General features: G+C 53.6%; 6 protein-coding genes across 6 annotated transcripts; 4 read left to right on the forward strand and 2 right to left on the reverse strand.

The window, feature by feature from the left end:
• Positions 1-137: 137 nt before the first annotated feature.
• Positions 138-4,832, reverse strand: PG986_011618 (uncharacterized protein; the record flags this gene model as incomplete). Its single annotated transcript, XM_066847840.1, has 3 exons — positions 138-427; positions 640-4,643; positions 4,759-4,832. 3 exons carry the CDS (start codon positions 4,830-4,832, stop codon positions 138-140), a joined length of 4,368 nt encoding a protein of 1,455 aa, XP_066694536.1.
• Positions 4,833-5,808: 976 nt separating this feature from the next.
• Positions 5,809-6,655, forward strand: PG986_011619 (centromere protein H (CENP-H)-domain-containing protein; the record flags this gene model as incomplete). The annotated part of the gene is made up of 3 exons (XM_066847841.1): positions 5,809-5,986; positions 6,048-6,204; positions 6,274-6,655. The coding sequence occupies 3 exons, from the start codon at positions 5,809-5,811 to the stop codon at positions 6,653-6,655; spliced, it is 717 nt and encodes a 238-aa protein (XP_066694537.1).
• Positions 6,656-11,724: 5,069 nt separating this feature from the next.
• On the forward strand, positions 11,725-12,256 carry PG986_011620 (uncharacterized protein; the record flags this gene model as incomplete). The annotated part of the gene is made up of 3 exons (XM_066847842.1): positions 11,725-11,791; positions 11,957-12,052; positions 12,117-12,256. 3 exons carry the CDS (start codon positions 11,725-11,727, stop codon positions 12,254-12,256), a joined length of 303 nt encoding a protein of 100 aa, XP_066694538.1.
• Positions 12,257-13,220: 964 nt separating this feature from the next.
• On the reverse strand, positions 13,221-13,808 carry PG986_011621 (uncharacterized protein; the record flags this gene model as incomplete). Its single annotated transcript, XM_066847843.1, has 1 exon — positions 13,221-13,808. The coding sequence occupies one exon, from the start codon at positions 13,806-13,808 to the stop codon at positions 13,221-13,223; it is 588 nt and encodes a 195-aa protein (XP_066694539.1).
• Positions 13,809-15,055: 1,247 nt separating this feature from the next.
• Positions 15,056-17,295, forward strand: PG986_011622 (uncharacterized protein; the record flags this gene model as incomplete). The annotated part of the gene is made up of 10 exons (XM_066847844.1): positions 15,056-15,489; positions 15,546-15,622; positions 15,684-15,757; positions 15,809-15,879; positions 15,936-16,016; positions 16,110-16,339; positions 16,425-16,536; positions 16,598-16,725; positions 16,788-16,958; positions 17,156-17,295. 10 exons carry the CDS (start codon positions 15,056-15,058, stop codon positions 17,293-17,295), a joined length of 1,518 nt encoding a protein of 505 aa, XP_066694540.1.
• Positions 17,296-17,896: 601 nt separating this feature from the next.
• On the forward strand, positions 17,897-19,304 carry PG986_011623 (uncharacterized protein; the record flags this gene model as incomplete). The annotated part of the gene is made up of 3 exons (XM_066847845.1): positions 17,897-18,232; positions 18,322-18,895; positions 18,937-19,304. 3 exons carry the CDS (start codon positions 17,897-17,899, stop codon positions 19,302-19,304), a joined length of 1,278 nt encoding a protein of 425 aa, XP_066694541.1.
• Between the last annotated feature and the right edge of the window lie 504 nt (positions 19,305-19,808).

Consider the following 19,808-nt stretch of genomic DNA (forward strand, 5'->3'; position numbering starts at 1 on the left):
GGAGGGCACAAAAGAAACAAGAAGCGAACAAGTCAGGCCACCGAGAACTCCCCAAATTGATGTATGCCATGAATGTTTCCAATTCCACACTATCAAATCCTGTACTCAAGTATCGATACGCTCTAATGACAGAAAGATCACTGGCCAGGATAGCTGACATCCAGACTCCAAAGCTCATCCCAGACAACGCTCTGATCGTGGCCATCAACATTGGTGCTGCTAGCATTGCTCATGTCGCGGCGAAACTGCGGCGGCGGTTCCGTCGCCTTCTGCGGGTTGCTACTGCGTTCCCAGGGATAATGCGGGCGGAAGTAAGCATTGCGGACAGCAGGAGCAGCGGCAGGAGCAGGAGGCTGTTGACGATGGCGGCGTCGCGGAGACAACGACAATCGCTGCTGGTCCTCGAAATGATTAGTGAGTAGAACACCTCTAATAGACGTATTAACCCCCCAACCAATTCATTTCACTTATGTGTTCAAGGACCGAGCAGGGCATCCACATCGTGATGTCGTACCTCGTTTCCAGTGCCTGTGCCTCCTTGACCGTCAGCAGCATTGCTCGCCTCCGCCTCCGGTGCTTGCGCATTGGACAACAACGACGTCTTGCTCGATCCGCCATCGTGGCGCGCCTTGGAGGGACTTCCCACGGGTGCGGCTTGACCTCCTTCGGAACTCTGTCCTCCAGCAATGGGGACTGCCCGCAGGCTGTTCGTCTCCGAAGCCAGGGCGATGCTCTTGGCGGCACCGGCACCAGCGCCTCCCGCGAAGGGCAGGTTCTTCCTAGTCGAACTGCCGGAGCTGCTGCGTCGAGTCTTCAAGCTCTCGCTAAGAGTCTTGCTCACGGCCTTCATCTTGGCATTGTCGCCGCCAGCCGACAGAAGTTTGCTAGCACCCGAGCGCGACTGATGGCTGTGCATGTCGGCCCGAGCCTCGACGTTATTCGTAGCTACCGTGCTCTTGCCCAGGCCTGGAGTAGAAGGAGCGCCGGCCTTGTCCTCGATGGCATCAATAAGCCACCAGCGCAGACCATCCGACAGATCGAACGGGTTGTCAAACTCGTCTCCGGTATTAACGGAGTCGGTCTCCGAAGGCGGAAGCTGGGCCGCCGTTGAGGAGAGACTCTTAGACAAATCAACAACACGTTCCTGGATCCGCGTGATCCGCGCTACTAGCCATTCTCGCTGGCGTAAACGGTGGCTCTCTTGTTCCCGCAGGAAGAAGTGTGGGCAGCCAACGTTGAAAGCCGCCCAAGCGCCGGTGGTCTGGTTGCGAGTGGGCAAGAACAACGCCAAGTCGCCCTCCTTAAAGTGCCTGAAGGCAATCTTATCGTGCGCGTCTTTGACTGCAGCATGGGCTCGTTCCTTGTAAGAGCGGGCGTCTCGAGTCATCTTGCGGGCGGTATGTTCGGCCTCCTTCACACGTCGGTAGAGTGTATTCGCAAAGACATCAATGTCGAAGAAGCCTGGTCCCTTGACAAACGACTGGTATTGCGTAGCCTCCATATCACCGTCATCGGCGTTCATCCAGAACAGAAGCTTCAGGTCAGTACTACTGGCCATCGGTGCTGCAGCCCAAGACACCGAGCGACGGATCGAACTGCTGGGGTCGGACGAATCGTTGGGATCTCGAGCGGTACGCTCAGAGCGCGGGATCTTCTGGATGGTAAACTCCTCGTCCTTCCGCGTCACGGAGAAGCCCAACCTCTCAAGGAGTCGGCAAAGTCGTTCGTTGTTGGTGTACAGTCGCTGCGTGATGTCCTTGGTCCGGTCAGTGCGGCCTTCGAAGCGCTGGTTGAGGCCAGTAAGCCGGGCCTCGGAAGCCTTGAGCCTTTCTTGGTACATCCGAGCTTCTTCCTCGAGGCTGCCCACCTGCGACTGTCTTGCTGCTAATGTTTCTGTCAACTCGGCGACTCGCTTCTCTGCGTTTTCCAGCTCTGTTCGTAGCGTCTCTGACCCAGATTCGCCATCTGTCATCTTCTTCCGAAGATCGCTGAGCTCCTCTCGAGTCTGCTTCAGCTCTCCTTCCAAAGCAGTGCTCTTGGCCTTCTCCTCGTCTAAAGCTTCGCGTAGCTTCATCCGAGTGTTCTCCTCTGTGGACAAGGTGCCCTTGGTAGTCGAGAGCTCGGCCTTGGTGTTATGGATGGTATGCTGTGCCACCTCCAACTCCGACTTCAGGATGGACATGTCCTCTTCCAGTGACTTGAACTTGGTAAGAACTTCGCTGGATTTACTGGTGACTGCCTCCATCAGATCATTGACATCCTCGGGCACTCGTTCTCGTGGCGACATCTGCCCGTGCAGATCCCTAAGTGTGCGAGCGTGAAGCTGAGAGCTCTGCTCAGATGTTTCCGCGCGGCCTGTCAGGCTCTTGACACTCTCCCTGGCTTCCTGTAGCTGCCTCTCGAGGTCCTCGTTGCGCTGGATCTGTATCCGAGCCTCGTTGCGCAAGTATTCGATCTGACCTTGTGTTTTCAGAGCCTCATCCTGCTTCTCCTGGTTCAAACGTTCCACCTCATTCTCGAGTGATCGCAGTTTGTCGTCGTAGGTGACCTTTTCATTCTCCCTAGATTCACCAAAGTGTTCGATCTCGTCTTCGGTTTCTTCGAGGCGGGCTTTGAGCGTCTTGATCTCATCCTCCAAAGACTTTCGCTCTTCCATGAACTCTCGCTTCAAGGCTTCCATATTGCCCAGGAGATCCTTCTTGGTCGAGTTGACCTCATCCATCTGCCCCTCGATCTCCTTGGCGCGGGCAGCGGCTTCTTTGAACATAGCTGACTGCCCCTGCTCCGCCTTGAGTTCGTTTTCTAATTGGGCTATGCGATTAAGCAGAGCCCCATTCGCTTCCGAGGCGGCTGAGCCCCTTCGACTTCCGGACGCTCCTGGCGATTTGAGAGAAACAGCAGAGTCGTTGCGCTCGTTCTGGCCGCCTGGCTGGAAAAGACTGCCCATACCCGGCCTAGACTCGGTGCTCTGCCGGTGCAGCAACCCTTCAAGGCGACGAACACGACTCTCCGCCGTCTTGAGTTTGTTCTCTACCTTCACCTTGTCTTCCTGCAGGGTTCGGAACAAATCGTCATCGCCGCGGATCATGAGCCCACTACGACCAAGCGCCGCCTCGTGAACGCTTCCGTTCTTGAACGCCTTCATTCGTTTGGTTTGCTGCTTCGTCGGGGAACTCAGCTCCTTGACAATCTTGGCCACCTCTTCGACCATGTTATCGTCGACTCCTTGCTGCTGGACTTCGATCATGAAGTCCTCGAGGTCGCGCTTCGTCACGGCTGGCCAGGTATCTTCGTCGCCTAGAAGGTTCACTTCGAGACCTAGCACAGCATCATTCTTATCGGGGCCATATGTGTTGCCGACGACTTTCTGGAACTTCCGCCGGCGCTTGAGCTCCTCGTCCTGGAACAGCGCCATCTCGTTGGCCAGGGTGGACGAATCTGTTTTGACCTTGTCCTGCCACTCACGTCTTCGGACAGCCTCGGCCACAAACGATGCGTACATGAAGGGTAACTGTTGTATTAATCGAAGATAATCAAAGGTAGTCATCTCCTCCTCTCCTTGGTTGAGCAAAGTCATCTGGGTCTTGACGTTGGAGTGTAATGTGGTTATTTCAGCGATAGTACGCATGAAGACCAGCGAACCCGATGCCATATCGTTGCGAGCTTCGGTGGCATAGCGAAGCATCTCGTCCATCTCTTGGGCCCGCGTACGTATGCTGGGCAAAAGGCGTTCGGTATGGTTCGCTGCGGTCTTGGAGGCCTGGAGCAAATCTCTCGTAGACGAAGAGTAACCAAGGGTGGTCTCGTAGTCGGTATCGATCTTCTTGGCCACCGCCTCAATGTCCTCCAGCAGCTGCACACTTTCGTTGCCGCGTTGCAGTGCCGAGCGAGACATGAGCTTCTCGAATTCCTGGAAGAGGTCGTCACACCCATCAAACATCTTGGCGGCTGTCTTGTCCAGTTCCGAAACCTTGCTGTTGAACTTTCGCAACGACGTGTTTGCCAGCTTTCCAGCCTTGCGGGTCGTATCGAGGTCGATCAGATCCTCCAGCGTCGACTGCCGGGACTTCCGCGTTTCCCTGCCCGTCATGAAGCGCACCATGGCGGGCGAGATGGTGACACTGCGTGCGACCTCCAGCAGACGTTCCCAGTTGTCGGCGAGCGAGTTGTAGTCCTCCTGCGTGGGCGTCACCCAGTCCTTCAGCTCTTTGTACTTGGGCTCGACCGGGCGGACGGCGGTGTCCAAGTTGGCGACGGCAGCATCAAGACACTTGACCATGACGTCCATCTCACTGTGGCGTGCTTGGGCGGCTTCGGCCATGACGGCGCAGTCCTTGACGACCGTCAGCGCCCAGTCGCGCCGACTCTTGAACAGTTCTTGCCATGATTGCAGGGAGCGAGTGTCGGTTAGGGAATTGGGAGCGGCGGAGATGCTGTAGCGTTTCGGGAGCGGTTCTTGCGATACGAGCGATGCCGGCGTGCCTGACGTCGATGCCTGTATTATGCGGATGTCGTAGATATAGACCTCGTTCTGCGTTTGTATTGTTTGGAGTTTGGCTGTCTTGCCCTGGGGCGAAAGAGTGACGATGTTTTGGACCGGAATGGCGCTCTGTCGAGCCACCCAGGACTTGAAGTCATCGAGGCTGCAGCAATTATTGAGTCAGCTACCATCATCATCACCGCAACAAACACCGAATGCCGGACCAACAGGGTCGCCCTGCAGGGGCCAGGTGCAATCAGGAAGGGACGGGAACGTACGTCGCGAACTGCGAGATGTCAACCTGCAGGCGCTGGCCCGTATGGGCTATCAACACCTGCGTCCTGGTCGCCATGGCGCATGCATTTCCTCCCTGGCAAGGCAACAGGAGCAAACGGGATGAGGGAGAGGAAGTGAAACCGAAACCTCGGAAGTTCAGGGAATCGGGGTTTAGGTATGTAGATATTCTTAGGACGGGAGAGGGCGGGTGCCTTATCGAGTCATCCGCCTTGTCTTTGGCTGTCGCATGGGTGGTTTAGGCGGTTCTTCCTTTTTTTCCCTTTGTTTCCCTGTTGACCAGAATGTTTGATAAGCCAAGGTGAGGATAGGCAGTTGATTTTTATTAATTACCAGGCACCAGTATCGTATCTTTCTCTCACACTCTCTAAATTGGTGCTTATTGGGAGGCAACGATGCTAAAGTCCGACCAAGCAGCACACGCAAACAATGGCATAAGGCTTCCCTGGGCCGCGCGCATCGAATCAGGAATCGTCACTCGCGGTCACAGAGTGTGTAGTTGCCCGACCGGTGCCGCTAGAGAGACCCTGGCGGAGACCCTGGCAACCTGACCCGTGCTAGGCGTTATCGTTGTGGCTAGTGGGGTATGGTGATGTCCGCCTGCTGATCTGGCGACCTGCTGGATGAGAGGTCTCTTATCGTGTAGGTAGGCCGATGTTCCAAAAGTATAGGTGGTTGGAGGTGCGTATATGGGGAATAATTACGTAGGCATATCGAGGGAGTCGGATGGAATACGAAGATCATCCAACAATTTGGGATTTTAGCTGCCGATTGCAGATATTTCCTCCTCAAAGTTCGGCCGGACCTTGGTGGACGGTACCATCAAAGCATCAACACTGGGATACACCGCCACAATTGTCAGCCCCACCAAGAGCGGGCACCAGCCACACTAAACACCACAAGAACGCGTTTGGTTGGAAGCAAGGGTACGGGTGGTATCTACAGGAGGCGAGCGATCCAAGCTGTTGGACGCTCGGTCGGATAATACAGTCCCCTTCTTTTTTCAAGCGGGCACACCATGACAACGATTGAGGATGGACCGCTTGCCACGAAAACCGACCGCTGCCTCAGCTGCCAACGCAGGTGAAAATCATGAGTCAAGCGAGCTGCTGCTGTCAGACCAAGAGAAGCGTGTCCTGGAGCTCTATGACCAGCTGCAGCAACTGCAACTCGAGATAGCGTTGATCAATGCACATAACAGCCATGTCCCGGGTGAGTGGCCGCTTGTCATGACTGACCATGTTGGACAGCTGTTGTTGACACTGCACTTTAGGTCAACAGGAACCGCAGTCTTTGGAAGCCGCGCAGGAGGATCTGCTTGAAACGAGAGCGAGATACGTCCTGCGCAACGATGTCGCAGAGAGCGTGTTGTCCGTGAAGCCCGTCTTGCAAGCAGTCCATGCGGGAAGCAGGGCATCTCCTATCGAACGGTAGGTACCTGGGAATGGACATATATCTGACTAAGCATTTTCTACACGTAACTGACGGGTTCGTACCAGTGATCTGCTCCCCGTCGTGCAAGAAAGAGATGCAGCCTCCACGACCCTGGCCCAGCAATCTACCGAGCTCCGCACCACTCTGGACGACCTCACCGAGACGGAAGCCAAGGTGCTCCGCCTGAGCCGAGAGAACGCGGATCTCGCGACGCAGGTGCTGGAGCTGGCCGCGCAGGAGAAGCGCCAGCGCGACGAGGCGCTCATTTCGGATCCGGCCCACCGCGAGGAGATTGCCCGGCTCGAGGCGGAGATCCGAGCTAGTCACCGGCGCTGGCGGGTAATGAAGGGCACGGCGAGTGCCATCGTGGCTGGAAGCGGAGTCGACTGGGCGCAGGACGAGGGTCTGAGGAAAATGGTACTGGATGAGGATGAGGATGGAGTCTAGGAGATTCGACAGGAAGTGGTCCAGTTGGGTAGGGTCTTGTTCACTGCTTCTGTTATGAAAGCCCTAATATACTTGGGATATCAGCCTGTAAACGGACTCTTGTGTCGTCAAACAAAGCATAACTCAATGAAGCCCCCAGCGATTTGGCATCTTCTCTACGTGGAGTGCTTCCTGGTATGTAAACTTAAGAGGATGAATATCCAAGTTCCCATCAAGTAATCAAGTGGCCAGGCATGCCTACATGGGTCGTGTAGTCTACTGCACCCAGCCGGGAGCGGCCCGCAAACGAACTCGCGATTCAGCTGTTGTTGGACTTTTGCTCTCACTCGCGTCAGTCAATCTACCAGGTACATCCATCCCAAAAATGCCTGGGAATAGAGCCAGATTTGCAGCGCTTGCCGAAGCAACACCGCCATGTTCGGACAAGCATGCGGCGGTCGAGACTTTGCGGGTATCGCAGAGAGCTCGTGGAGTGCATATGTAAGTAAGTAGGGTCCTCCTAGATGGCGGGGGGATAGTGGATTTGGGCGAGAGATCTGGGTTTAAAAAGAAGGGGGACGCGGAACGGGCATATGCATGCGCCATTCGCGATCACCACAGGCTGGCCGCGTGCGCTGGCACGCTGGCTGGACTGGTCTGCCCGGACTCTCAGGGAAATAAAAAAGCTGGGCGGCGGGCCAATCTGGGAGCAGCTGTGCCTGAATGGAAGAAAGAGGATTAGCGTGGTTGCAGTCAAGGTCGCATTGGTTTGTCTGGGGTCCATGTCGTCTGCTCGTTTCAAGTCCATTTGATTGTTTGGTTTGGTTTGGGAGAAGAAAGGAAAACCCCGTCTCTATCGTCTCTTTTCGACTTGAGGTCGGTCGTCCGCTGATCAGCAAAGCACATCAGCGCCCTCGGGCCCAAGCTGGCGATGATGGAATTATTGACAATACTGGAGCAGGATGGCTTCAGCTACCGCATGTGGGAATGGATTGCATAGGACATCCACGTGATGTCAAGGTTACAATGGTGTGAAATCAGCCGCCCGTCACTTTCCTTCCCAGCCAAACAGGCAGGCAGGCAGACCTGGGCGTGTGGATGGTTTGCTTATTGTTCCTATTCCTGTCTGGTCTCCGAACTGTCCCAGGTGATTGCTTTGTTCTTATTATGGGCGATTATGCTTTGCCGAGTGGACTGGCCTTTCCGGCCTGGGCTTGGAGTAGGCGTCGTAGTGGAGGACCGTCGGAATATCGACAGTGCGGATTGGTGCGGCGCACGCCTGGAAGCCCGCGAGAAAACCTGGCATAGCCTGTACAGTGTACTCCTTTGGAGACCGGGTACATTGTTCTCAGCACTGATTTTGCCTCTGCATTAGGGCTAGCGAGACATCCAATGCTTGCCATTGTCCGTTGCTTTGGACGTTGGTTGCTAGCGTTGGGATGCGTTCAAGGCAATAAGACATGACATCGCGTCGTTGCCCCTTGTTCCGGGTCAGTCTGGTCTGGGCTAATAGATGACTTGGGTCTGGTTGGAGTGTAGTCGGATTAGCCATTCTCCCATTTAGCACTACGAGCGAGATAGTGGTAGACTTGGGTGGTTGGCAACTCCCGAGAAGACGAGGTGCGTGGTACCCACTCATGATAGATAGCTGAGGTTGTCTTGGACTGGCATGACAGGTTCACTATCAATCTTGGAGGACAAGCCTCGCGTCAATATGTCTATGTATCGATCGTTGCAGTTGCCATCAGTAGCTTTCCTGCTACCCGAAAGCAAAGGCTGACTTGCAGTGGAATCGAGTATGGTCGCACTTCTTCAGAATACGTGCGACCCATTGACCGGGCAGGCAGGTGAGCCAATATCAAGGAACGCAATTCCTTTTGCCTATGGGAAGGAGGCTCACTGCAGAGGTTTGGTGCCACGAGGTTACGCACTGAATAGAAACCAATCTCGTGTCTTATGAGAAGAACCAGATCAAGTATCTGCGCCGCTGGCCGTTGCAACATACTTGGCTATGCAGTGTTAACCTAAGGAACTATGCGCCTTGAGCTCTCGCCTCTGAAGTGATGATATCCATATGTTGGGCATTGGTTACATAGTGCTGCAAGCTACCTACAGTGAGGAATCTCGGTGGCTCGGGAACTAGCTAGATGGACATGTTCATGGTGATAGATGATGGTAAGTGTCAGTCGAAATCAAAATCAGTCAATAAGCAATACTGATAGGCATGAGGGTATTGCTTCAGCCCGGCATGCAGACATGCTACCGACATGATCCCTAACCCATGAGCACGGGATTGGGATTGAGACGGAGCGCTGATAGGTTGACTAATAAAAGACTAGTGAGAGGGCCTATGGCATGTTGGCGAGAGTGTGTTGTGTCAGCTTGGTTTGGGAGGAGGGAAGGGAAAGGGGAGGCAGGAAGAAAGGAGGAGGAAGCAGAGGCAGAGGCCATTGGTTGGCCAAGCAAAGGCGACTCCAAGAAAACTGTGTCGTCCGTGTCCAAGGAGCAGCAAGGAAAGGCAAGAAGAGAGGGAAAAGTGCGCAGGCAGCAAATTGGGGGGCCGTCGAAACTCCCAGCGAAATGGTGTGTCACGGAAATCAGCTGCTGCGCGACAAAAAGCACCAGCTTCCCAAAAGCATCGCACCCACTTTGTTCGTCATGGAACAGTAGATAGGCCAATGTACCACGCACGCTAACAAGGGACCGCGAGGTACATGGCCTGCTACCGGGCGGCGAGGTTCGCTCAGCCGTAGGTGTGTGACAAACCGATGGCCCTGGGAGGGTGCAGGTAAAGGCGTAGGCAAAGTCAGTGGGTGCAGGGCGCGCGCTGATTGAAGGAAACGTGGGCATGGGAGGGTTTATGCTCAATAATGGATGGGGGTAGGCGACGGAGAGTGATGTGTGTCAATTGAACAAGACGGCCGGATGGTTTGGAAGGGCCCTCGCCAACGACGCCCAGATGAGACCAGCAGCACCCATGGCTCGCGCTCCAAGTACACAGTACTGTAGCTGGACCCGTGCCGGACGCGCTACAAGGCCGCGCAGTTGCAGTACATCGCTTGCAGGTGAGTGACATGAGCAGGGAGGCAGGCAGAAGCAGCCAATTTCTCTGATTGATTGATAAACATGCCCCAACTGGTCCGACAAGGCAAGCGTCTGGCGTCTGCATCACTCTCACTCATGCCCCTACTGCTATGCCACTTTTGATTTTGTTTTAATGCATGCAACCACTGGTAATCAAAGGTGTGATTTGGGTGATCCTGTCGAGTGCGGTGCAAATGTTTGGTGGCGATTGTGATCAAGACAAAAGAGAAGAAAGAAAAGAAAAATGCAGGCTCTGCAACTGAACCAGACAGGCACAGAGACCTCAAAGCCTCGTCCAGACAAACAGAAACTGGTAGCCTGCTTGCCTGTCGGCCTGCCTATCGGCCTGGATTGGATTGGATAAATTCAATGAGTGGTTAGGTGGTACTGAACGCAATTCGCACACACGTGCATAAAGCAGCGCGAGTATGGATTGACGCTTTCGCTTTCTCGCCTCTGCAGTGGACAGGCAGGAGGAGGCAGGCTAGCACAAGTTCAGCCAGACACGCGACACGACAATCAGGAGCATGGAAGGAAAGAAGGAAAGAAAAAAACAAGAGCGAGGAACCCACCCGGATCGTTGCAAGTGTGCAAGTATGCAAGTGAACAGGCGTGCCAGGCTCCGTTCCCAGAATTATGCCCAGTCTCAGTGAACCAGAACTGCCGTCTCCCTAAAGCAACGACTGGGAACGAGGCAGGGCAGGGCAGGAGGGCAGGCAGGCAGGCAGGCAGAAGTGGTGCGGTGCGGGCGGGTTACAGTCGTGTGAGTGAGGTGAGTGCAGGGAAGGCCAATGAACGGCGCGGGTGCAGCGAGACGAAGCGACAGGGCGGGCGAGTCGATGGGTGAGTGATAGTGCGTGTACGTGAGTGTGCGAGTGAGTGCCGGTGTGGATGTACATACTGTCCTGTACAGTAGGCCTGGCTGCCTGGCCTGCTAGCAGCAGCAGCGAAGGTAGTGTAGTAGTGTGTTATTGTGTGTGATGTCTGTCTGGGTCCATGTCTGTCTGGGCTGGGTTCCTGTTGGACTCCCCCCTCAGAAGCCGGGCCCCCCTCCCTCTTTTTTCCCCTCCTGCGCCTGCGCACACACCATTCACTCACACCAGACACTTTGCAGTCAAGTCCAAGTTCAAGCCTGGCTGGTCTGGTCCCTCTGGTCTCTCACCCCCTCTGCCCGCGCAATCACCCAGCCAGACCCAGCCCATAGTAAAAAAGGCTGTCTACCACTTTCCCCCATACAAATTCCCCCTTCTTCTCTCACCCATTTCCTCTCATACAAAATCTCCCACCCAAAATCGTGTCTTCACCTACAACCGCTTGCCAACTCACTCAAGGCGAGCATCAACCAGTGAGTACTTCCCCTTCTATGACACTTCCCTCCCAAACACAAGTCACTCGCGACCATCCACTCTATTCCCAAGTCAATCGTTCGCAAATCTGCTCTGGCTCTCACAATCGCCATTGGCCGGGTTTTTCGACTTCTGGTTGCTGTGCATCCGTCACCAAACGCGCGAGCTGTTTTCTCTCGACCCATCCAAGCTTTGCCATCGCATTTCACTCAACCGTTCGTTTGGTTTGGTTTGGCCCGGGACTCTCGAGCCAACAGCCAGCGCACGCATCACCACATCACCACCACCTTTCGTGTCTAAGTGCGATCAATTCGCTAACAACGGTTTCGCATCACAGCTTCAACAACAACCACACACACATTTGTCGCCTAGCACAAACACTTCAAGGTATGTGGCATACCCTACACGATCCGATTCCAAGCTTCAATTCCCAATTGCCGCGCGTTGGGATGTGCAATTGCATTTGCGACCCAAGTGCACCATCACCTACGCCTACGCTCATGCCACGCGTTGTCGCCCACTCTGCCCCGCGACGCGTCTTACTGGCGCTGTCGCTCCTCGATCCGCACATCTCCATGCACTACGCAAACCCTCAATTCAACACGCCCAGCACACCTCTGGCATACACTTGAAGAACGGTCAGACTAACATTACGCAAAGATGCCTAAGGAAGCTACTACCAAGCGCGGTAAGACCGGCAAGGTCGAGAAGAGAAAGGGCAAGAAGGGTAAGTCGAAATCTCCCCCATACTGCACTGCACATTCACCAGATCAAGACCGCCCCTTACGGTGCGGTCTTTTCTCTGTCGACAATTGCCTCGGCCAGCCCCCAACAGACCAGCCGCACCCCATGACTGTATCCGAAAACACCTTGCTAACTAGCTCTCCATCAGACCCCAACGCACCCAAGCGTGGTCTCTCTGCATACATGTTCTTTGCCAATGAGCAGCGCGAGAACGTCCGTGAGGAGAACCCTGGTATCTCTTTCGGTAAGCACCTCCTGCTGCAGATCGTCCCGATCCCCCTTTGACTAACCACCTCCCTTCCCCACAGGCCAGGTTGGCAAGATCCTTGGTGAGCGCTGGAAGGCTCTGAACGATAAGCAGCGTGGTCCCTACGAGGCCAAGGCTGCTACAGACAAGAAGCGATACGAAGACGAGAAGCAAGCTTACCAAGTAGGTCTCTCGACATGATGAATAATCACTCCAAAGACGTTCGTCTGATAGAGATTAGGCCGGCGATGATGACGACGAGGAGTAAACTGCTTCATGTCCCTGCTTTTTCTCGTTTTCACGCTTCCGTCCACGAGAGCCTAACCTCATGAGAGATGACTTCACGCTTGGTCGTCTTCTGCTGGGAAATCTTGGGCACAATGTGCATGGCCCAGGTTTTTTCTATTTTCTGACTGTAATATGGATCTCGGAACGGTGTTGTCGCACAGGAACAGGCCGTCGCGCCTTAGGTTTTGCTTTGCTTTTCAGTCAATAATGATTTGAGTTTGACCACTCTTGATGATAAGTTTTAAGGGCGATGAAGTTGTCGTAAACGTTCTCAGATACCATAGCCATCGGAAACAATTGTACACTATTCCCATCATGAACCGTGGGCATTGCCCCCGCACCTTGACGTATCATTTGATGGACCATCAGTTACATGAGAAGTGCTTGGAGATTACGCAGGTGCGGTAGCATGCTTCGTATACTTTGAAAGAAATGAAGTTCGCATCCTCTTGAAGTAGATGTCCCACGATATCGAGTACAAGTCTGCTTCTTGCTACAAGTCGAGTACCGACCGGGTTGATGTTGATTCTATCTATCTGATCCCCATAACTTGGGTGCTCAGCTTAAGGGCCTAACATAAGGGGTCCGTGTAACGAGATTCTGCATCCCATCCATCTAGCTCATCGCCATGGTCCACTCCTAGGGCTGACTCCTTCCGGCTGCAGCGGTGGTGTGGTATGGTGGTGGGCAGTGTGAAGGAGCCACGACCTGGTTGGCTCCTGGATGGCCAGGTGTGTTCGAAAGGGGAGGCTTTACGTTACAAAAGCCTCGTTGATGGTTGCCTAAATCCCCAGGATCCGAGGATCTGACAGCTTGAGCCTCAATTGCTTTTGGCAGCAGGTCGACCCGGGGTGACTCCGCCCCGATCTCTGATCTTTCAGCTACCGCGGTCGCTTCCTCGTCCTGGAAGATCTCGGGTCCGTTCTGAGGGACGACATCCCGCAGATTGCGGCGGCAAAACTCCAGACACCCCGGCTTCTTTCGGTCGTGCGATCGGGACAATACTGACGGTCATGGCAATTTCGCTCGCATCTCGGTATTTGGACACGAACAGATTTCCAGCCTGGTCAAGCTTGATGGAAGACTCGAAAACACATGTTGGGTTGCGGATGATGCTGCAGCACGTCTGGTCCTTTCGAGCACTGTCAGCATGCACACAGAACACAGCTACTACGGTTACAGCAGCATCCTGTGCAGAAGCCGGGGTGCCAGACCGCCGATGGGTCCGGTATCCGGAATGTACCATGCCATGTACTTCTTCTGGCAAGCTTCGATATTGATTGAACCTTGGCTTTCCGGGGTAGCTCCCGCTCAAGTTGCTTATCGCCAGCTGCAGCATACCGAAACCATGTGGCACGAAATCCTCGCTCAGCACCACCTCGAGCATCCAGCCACCGATCGATCGAGGAAAGGAGCCCCTTCCGAAAACAATGCGGTTTGTTGTTTGCTTCGACTGCCGAGACATTTGATTTCCTCGTTGTCAATGAGTCAGTCATTCATTCAGTCAATTGGCATATATGCTTGCTGTTGCTCTGTTGTTGAAATTCAGGGAGTGCCATGTCAACGATCGGAGACACGTAGCACCGGCTATGGCAAGCCTCCAGGCCAAAGCTGGCTCTGGGTGGCAGAGGGGGTTTGATGTCGCTCTGATGTGAGTCGCCGCGGTGATATTGCGATATGCCACAGAGTCGGCCGGGACTGGTCCAAATCCCCCTCTCCGCAGGCGGCTTATGCAGGTTGCTCGCGTCGGAGTAGCGAACCACCCTACGCATGACACGGCTTGCAACCGGCTCGACCAATCCGCATTGCATCGTACTTTACGAGGGTGGGCGTGGGAATTCGTGGCAGTCGCTGACTGAACATGCTCGACATGCTGTTAAACTCTGCTGCCCACGCCTCTCCGCCTCCGGCAGCAATTCGAAGTCAATGGCATACCGATACAGGCCCGGGTGCGCTCGATGTTGGCCTTCGTCCAAGTCGATTGGTAGCGATTGCCAATGTTGTTATGCCGCCTGCCATCATCAGGCCCAGGTGCCTCGGGTGTTCCAGCCCAAAGTGTCAGTTTTGGGCATCATCAACTTTGTGTCTTTCATTTTCTCTGTTTCCTTTCCGTCATTAAACGCTGATACAATGCATTCATCCACGCCTTCGCTCAGCACAACCAAGCACCTGGTGCTTCTCGTACGATAGATAGACTTCTTGCCGTCGGCACCCGGAACCCAGCAGCGTTGGGTACCATTGGTTGCATTGTTGCTCATCCTGGGAACACCCTATCGTCTTCCCCCTCGTCTATCTCACATCCAAGACAGAGCGGTCATTCCCATGCACTTTCGCGCGCGTATCACTGAAGCCGGCTTTCCAATTTCCCCACACGGCCACTTGGCCGGCCTACTGCGGAACAGGGAGAGAGCCTGCCGCTGCTGCTTACCTACCTTGCCATTGCCCGAATTGTAGCTTCTTATTTATTTATTTCTTCACTCGCATTCTCCCGTGCGTATAGGTCTCAGGCTGTGATCCCCCTCTTTCCTTTGTTTTCCCTACCGGCTTCTGATTTCTTGTTTGCGGCATACGCAAACACCTACCCCGATTTGTCCGGTCCAAGACATAGATAATGAATACGATCATCGCGGAGCCGCACCATGGGACCCTTTTGAGCACATCCCACGCCTCCGAAGCCCTGCCGGAAAACCGATCGCTGACGACCTGACGACCATGGATATGATTACGAGAGACGTCGGGTCCTCTTTGCTCAATGGATGCTGCCACGAAGCCGAACGGGCCCGGCTCGTGGGGCTATCCCTCGACGGGCTTTGCCTCACCCTGCCAGAGAAGTTCCATGCGCATCTGAGGGGCCTGATCCAACAAATCCAATTGTGCAGCCAGATGCTGCTCACGATAGCAGATCTGTCCCAGCTTCACATTACACGCGTCCCTGTGGTCACCGATTACCTCAACGTCATACTCCCATGCTTCTCCAGGAGCCTAAGGGACATCACGGACTACGTGAACAACCGCTCACTCGATAAGGAGCACCGATGGCGGAAGATGTACCATGCCATGGGCGAAGAGCTCCCCGGCACACCGCTGCCGGCCCGATTCGCCCTGTACTATGCATTCCTAGATATGTTGAAGCACCTCCTGACCAAGTACGATACTCCACTTGGCTTGCATTCGATGTGCCCCCTTGCTCACTTGGAGATAGGTCACCCGAGTTCGATTTGAACGGGCTCGAGGTTCTCCGTTTACGCATCTTCCAGCTTCGCGAAGCCAGAGGCATACGTGAGTGCCCATTCTGATGCCGAACGGACTGCCTGCCTGACTAATTGACCTCTGGGCCTAGCACCTCCGAGTCCCATCCACCAGGACCAAATCGTTCGCCAACAGAAAGCAATGGCATTCTGGGAACAAGAGACGGTAGGTGCACATGCACCCCGGCTGGTGATTTAGTACTAAGTTATATGCCAGAACACGCATTGGGCCGAGGATATCTTCACTCGGCCACTCCCTTCTCGCACGGAGTTCAAGAGGAGCAATCGGTAAGTTCTGCCGTAGTCCACCCGCAATAGATACCAGATGAGCTCACACCCCCCAGCTTCTTCTCTCGAGCCTACGGTCCATTCCGCCGCTTGGGTGCTATCGACATGCTGTCCGACGTCAAGACCCTCGCCAAAAGGTAATGATGGGAAACTTGGTCCATCCTCTACTCCCCTGTCGTGCATACTTCCTACCTTCTACGACATCCGATCCAGCTGACATTTGATCTCAGAACGTTCGACGACGACACCGTCTCCGTCACTTTCTTCCTTCAGGGCCTGGAAGAGATCCCCACCCTCATGGTTCGGCAAATCCACAGTGGCGAGCCCTGGGCTGCCATCAAAGGTGCCCACGAGCTGTGCATCAAGCGCGACTTCGACTCGAGACTGACGTTCACCCGATGGAGCGTCACCGAGCGCCGGATCAAGCCATGGGCGCAACTCACCTTCATCACGTGGGAAGGTAAGTATCTGTCTGCCAAGCAACGCGGCGGGATCCAAGCTAGAACTGCCTGATCCATGCAGTCAGCGTTCTGACCCCGTCACAGAAATGGTTCTATTCTACTGTACGTTTGTCTGCCTCAAGGTGCGCAGCCCGATGTTCATCAACATCCGCGAGGAGGAGTACGAGATTCGCAAAGAGACCAAGCTCTTTCAAGCGTAAGTCAACATTGCGTCTATCTTCTTGTAGGTTCGCCGCATGCTAAGAAGAGCACATTAGGCAAATCTTCGATGACGGTTTCTACCACTGCCTCAAGGTGTATGAAGACATACTGACCAAGCGGCGTCGTCTCCATGCCTCTGTCTGGGAAGGTGACCTGAAGGGCTGTCCCGTCTGGACTGCATTCCGTAAGTACAAGTGAATCCCATGAACTTGATCACTACCTCAAAGGTCCTGACGAAACGACTAGTTCCCGAAAAGAAGGGACCTCTACGGAGCTGGCTGCTACGAAAGACATCTCATGTCGTCGCGGTTCGGGATGTCAGCCCCTATGTCTTCTGCAACAACTACCGGGCCAATACCACGGACCCGCGCCAGAGTAAATTCCACGCACTCGAGCTGGAGTTTACACAGACTACAGGTAGGTCCATGATTGGAGCGTCAGAGGTAGTAGACCATGTTGACATTCTCTTCGAAAAGGGGCCAAACGATTCAAAGAACTGTTCGAGGAACAAGCACCACCCTCGGCCACATCATCGGACCATGATACTAAATCGTCCGGCGAATCTTGATCACGCGCCTTGATATTCGGTGTCCCTTTTCTCTCCTCGATTGAAGTTAAGGGTCATCTGGGCCTTTTGCACCTTTTTGCACCTATTGCCTTCGGCTTCATCTTTCTCGCTTCTCACTTACCACCTGCTTACTTGGTATCAACGCACGCTCGACTCAACAACCCGACACCACCCATCCCCACTTGATTTTACTTAGACAGCGCTTTTCTTCTTCACGAGACTACGAACTCACGATCCTGATGACCCCTTATGCTATTGGCACACACGAAGTTGCACGACACATTGTACGAAGTTACGTTTATTTTACGACGAGGCAGACTGCATGATACCCCCCAGGACAAAAGCATTCTGATTACTTTATTTACTGGTATTCTGGCGACCGTGGTCTAGTGTTTATCCGAATGGATCTAAAGAGTAAAAACCAATGCTTATACCACTAAATAGATTTGGATAAACATTATACCACGGCATTGATTATTCCCTAGTCCGAACAGGACGACACGATATGGTGGGGGCAGCGTTGTCGCCATTAAGGGGATACCATCGAATAGAAGCAGCCGGTGAGACTGGTCCGTTCGTCAATTGAATGCAGAGAAGATTGCGTGGACTACATACCAAGTGGGTGGTAATATCCGTAACATCTTGCATTTTTGTCATAAAGACGTGTTGTATAAAGAGGAAGTCGCGAGGGTCGTCGTTGCCAGTTGTAAATCCTCTGGGTATATAAACCCTTCCCAGCATCCTCTGATAGCTCACGATTCTAAACCTTTCACACCACTCGCCCAATATGGAGGCACAAAATCCTGGCAGCAGCTTGCCCCAAATCATCACATTCTCGGGTACCAGTACTCAGACAATCGCCTTCAAGTTCGACCCGCCTCCTTCCACTAACAGGCTGTATCATGAACCGCTCGGTCCCAGTACCTTCGCTAGAGCAGGTGGAGGCCCAGATGGGCCAGTTCCCGTTCAACAACCCCGAACCAATGTCCATGGGAACTCCAGACCCCACGACATATGGACACCTTCAAGGATGACAGAAGCTGAGTTCCAGACGGTACTCGAGAGAGCGATGAGAGGCTTCTACTCCCAATCCCCAAACTCCGACTTCAAGGTCTATAAGAAGGTAACGGTGCAACTCATTGGGTGGGATTACGACATGCACAAGGGACTGCGACTTCGTTCTGAGTTCGACCGCCTGAGAAACGTGTTCAGCGCAACGTATGGGTACACCATTGCGCCTCCTCTAATGTTGGAAGCAAAAAGAGGGCCAAGCACAACCAATCTATCCTTCAGAACGCCCTTGACAAGTTGCTGAAGAGAGCCCCAGCTGACGAACTGTTCATCGTCTACTATGGAGGTCACGGTGCAAACGACAAGAATTCCTGCCGCTACTGGCTCCCGACATGTCCAGAAACTGAAGTACCACCCGCAGTGGACTTTGAGGCAGCACGCAGAGGTCATATTGACAATGTGAAGCCAGACGTCTTCATGATTCTGGACTGTTGCTACTCAGGCTCTGCATCCGTCGGTAGTGGAAAAGAGCTATTGGCGGCATACAACATCGACGAAGAAACCCCAGGCGCCTGCTATTACTCTTTCACTTCATGTCTCATACAACAACTGCAACATTTTGCAGACTGCCATCAGATCATGACCACATCTCAGCTTTATGCTCGACTCGTGGGGATGACTCGGTGGAACCCTGGAGGCTACAGAATGCTGCGACGTGTTCCCATCCACATCCTTCCTTCCGATGCCCCAGAATGCCGATCTACTTGCCGACCCTGTACACCATGGAGCAGAAACTTAAGAGACCCTGGCAATCAGCCAGGCCAGACGAGCTGACCGATGACCCGGATTGCATCAAGGTTCGCATGGTTGCCTATATCTCAGATGGTTCCTCCAAAACCATGGACTCACTCAAGACTTGGGCTACGAAGTCTCGCCCACCTTGCGTCAAACGTATCAAGATCGAGAGTGTCGAGCCTTCTGGCTCAGCATTGGTTACCTTCACAATCCCCGTCAGCGTATGGGCCAATCTTTGTGACCACCCCGGCCTCAAGACAATTGCGATACTTGGAGCTGTCAAAGACATCATCATTCCTCCCCGTGTGCTAGGGAGCAACGTCAATATCCCACAATGGCCTGCTGAGAAACGTCATAGTTTGGGAGGTTTGGAGAATATTCGACCTTAGGTTACTATTCAAGTGGAATAATTACATGTTGTAGAATAAATAATAAAATAAGCATTGGTTTCTATTCTTTAGATTTATTCGGATAAACACTAGACCACGGTCGCCAGAATACTAGTAAATAAAGTAATTAGAATGCTTTTATCCTAGGGGGTATAGGTATTAATGGAGTCTGAAGTCTAGGCAGCTCCCGGCCATTACTTACGTTAACCAGCGAGAAGGTGATCCCGATTCAGCGAGACAGCCTAAGTTGGCCGATGGACGTTATTAATCTGGGTAATATTAAGCTTCATGTGGGAACCTGAGCTCAGCCCAGGTAAATTTTAGGTTTTGATCCCACCTGGTTGCTTCGACGCTTCCCCTCCCCTTTATTTGTCTCATCCAACAGGCAGACAAGCAGCAGACGTGTTCGGAGATACCTCAGTATCATTCTGCTATCATCCTTATAAATACATCAATGTACTTGCGCAGATCCATTCGTCGTATTACAGCATAAGTAACCAAAAA

This window comes from Apiospora aurea, assembly GCF_038362705.1.
Source record: "Apiospora aurea strain CBS 24483 chromosome Unknown utg000008l_segment0_segment0, whole genome shotgun sequence".
Classification (NCBI taxonomy): Eukaryota; Fungi; Ascomycota; class Sordariomycetes; order Amphisphaeriales; family Apiosporaceae; genus Apiospora; species Apiospora aurea.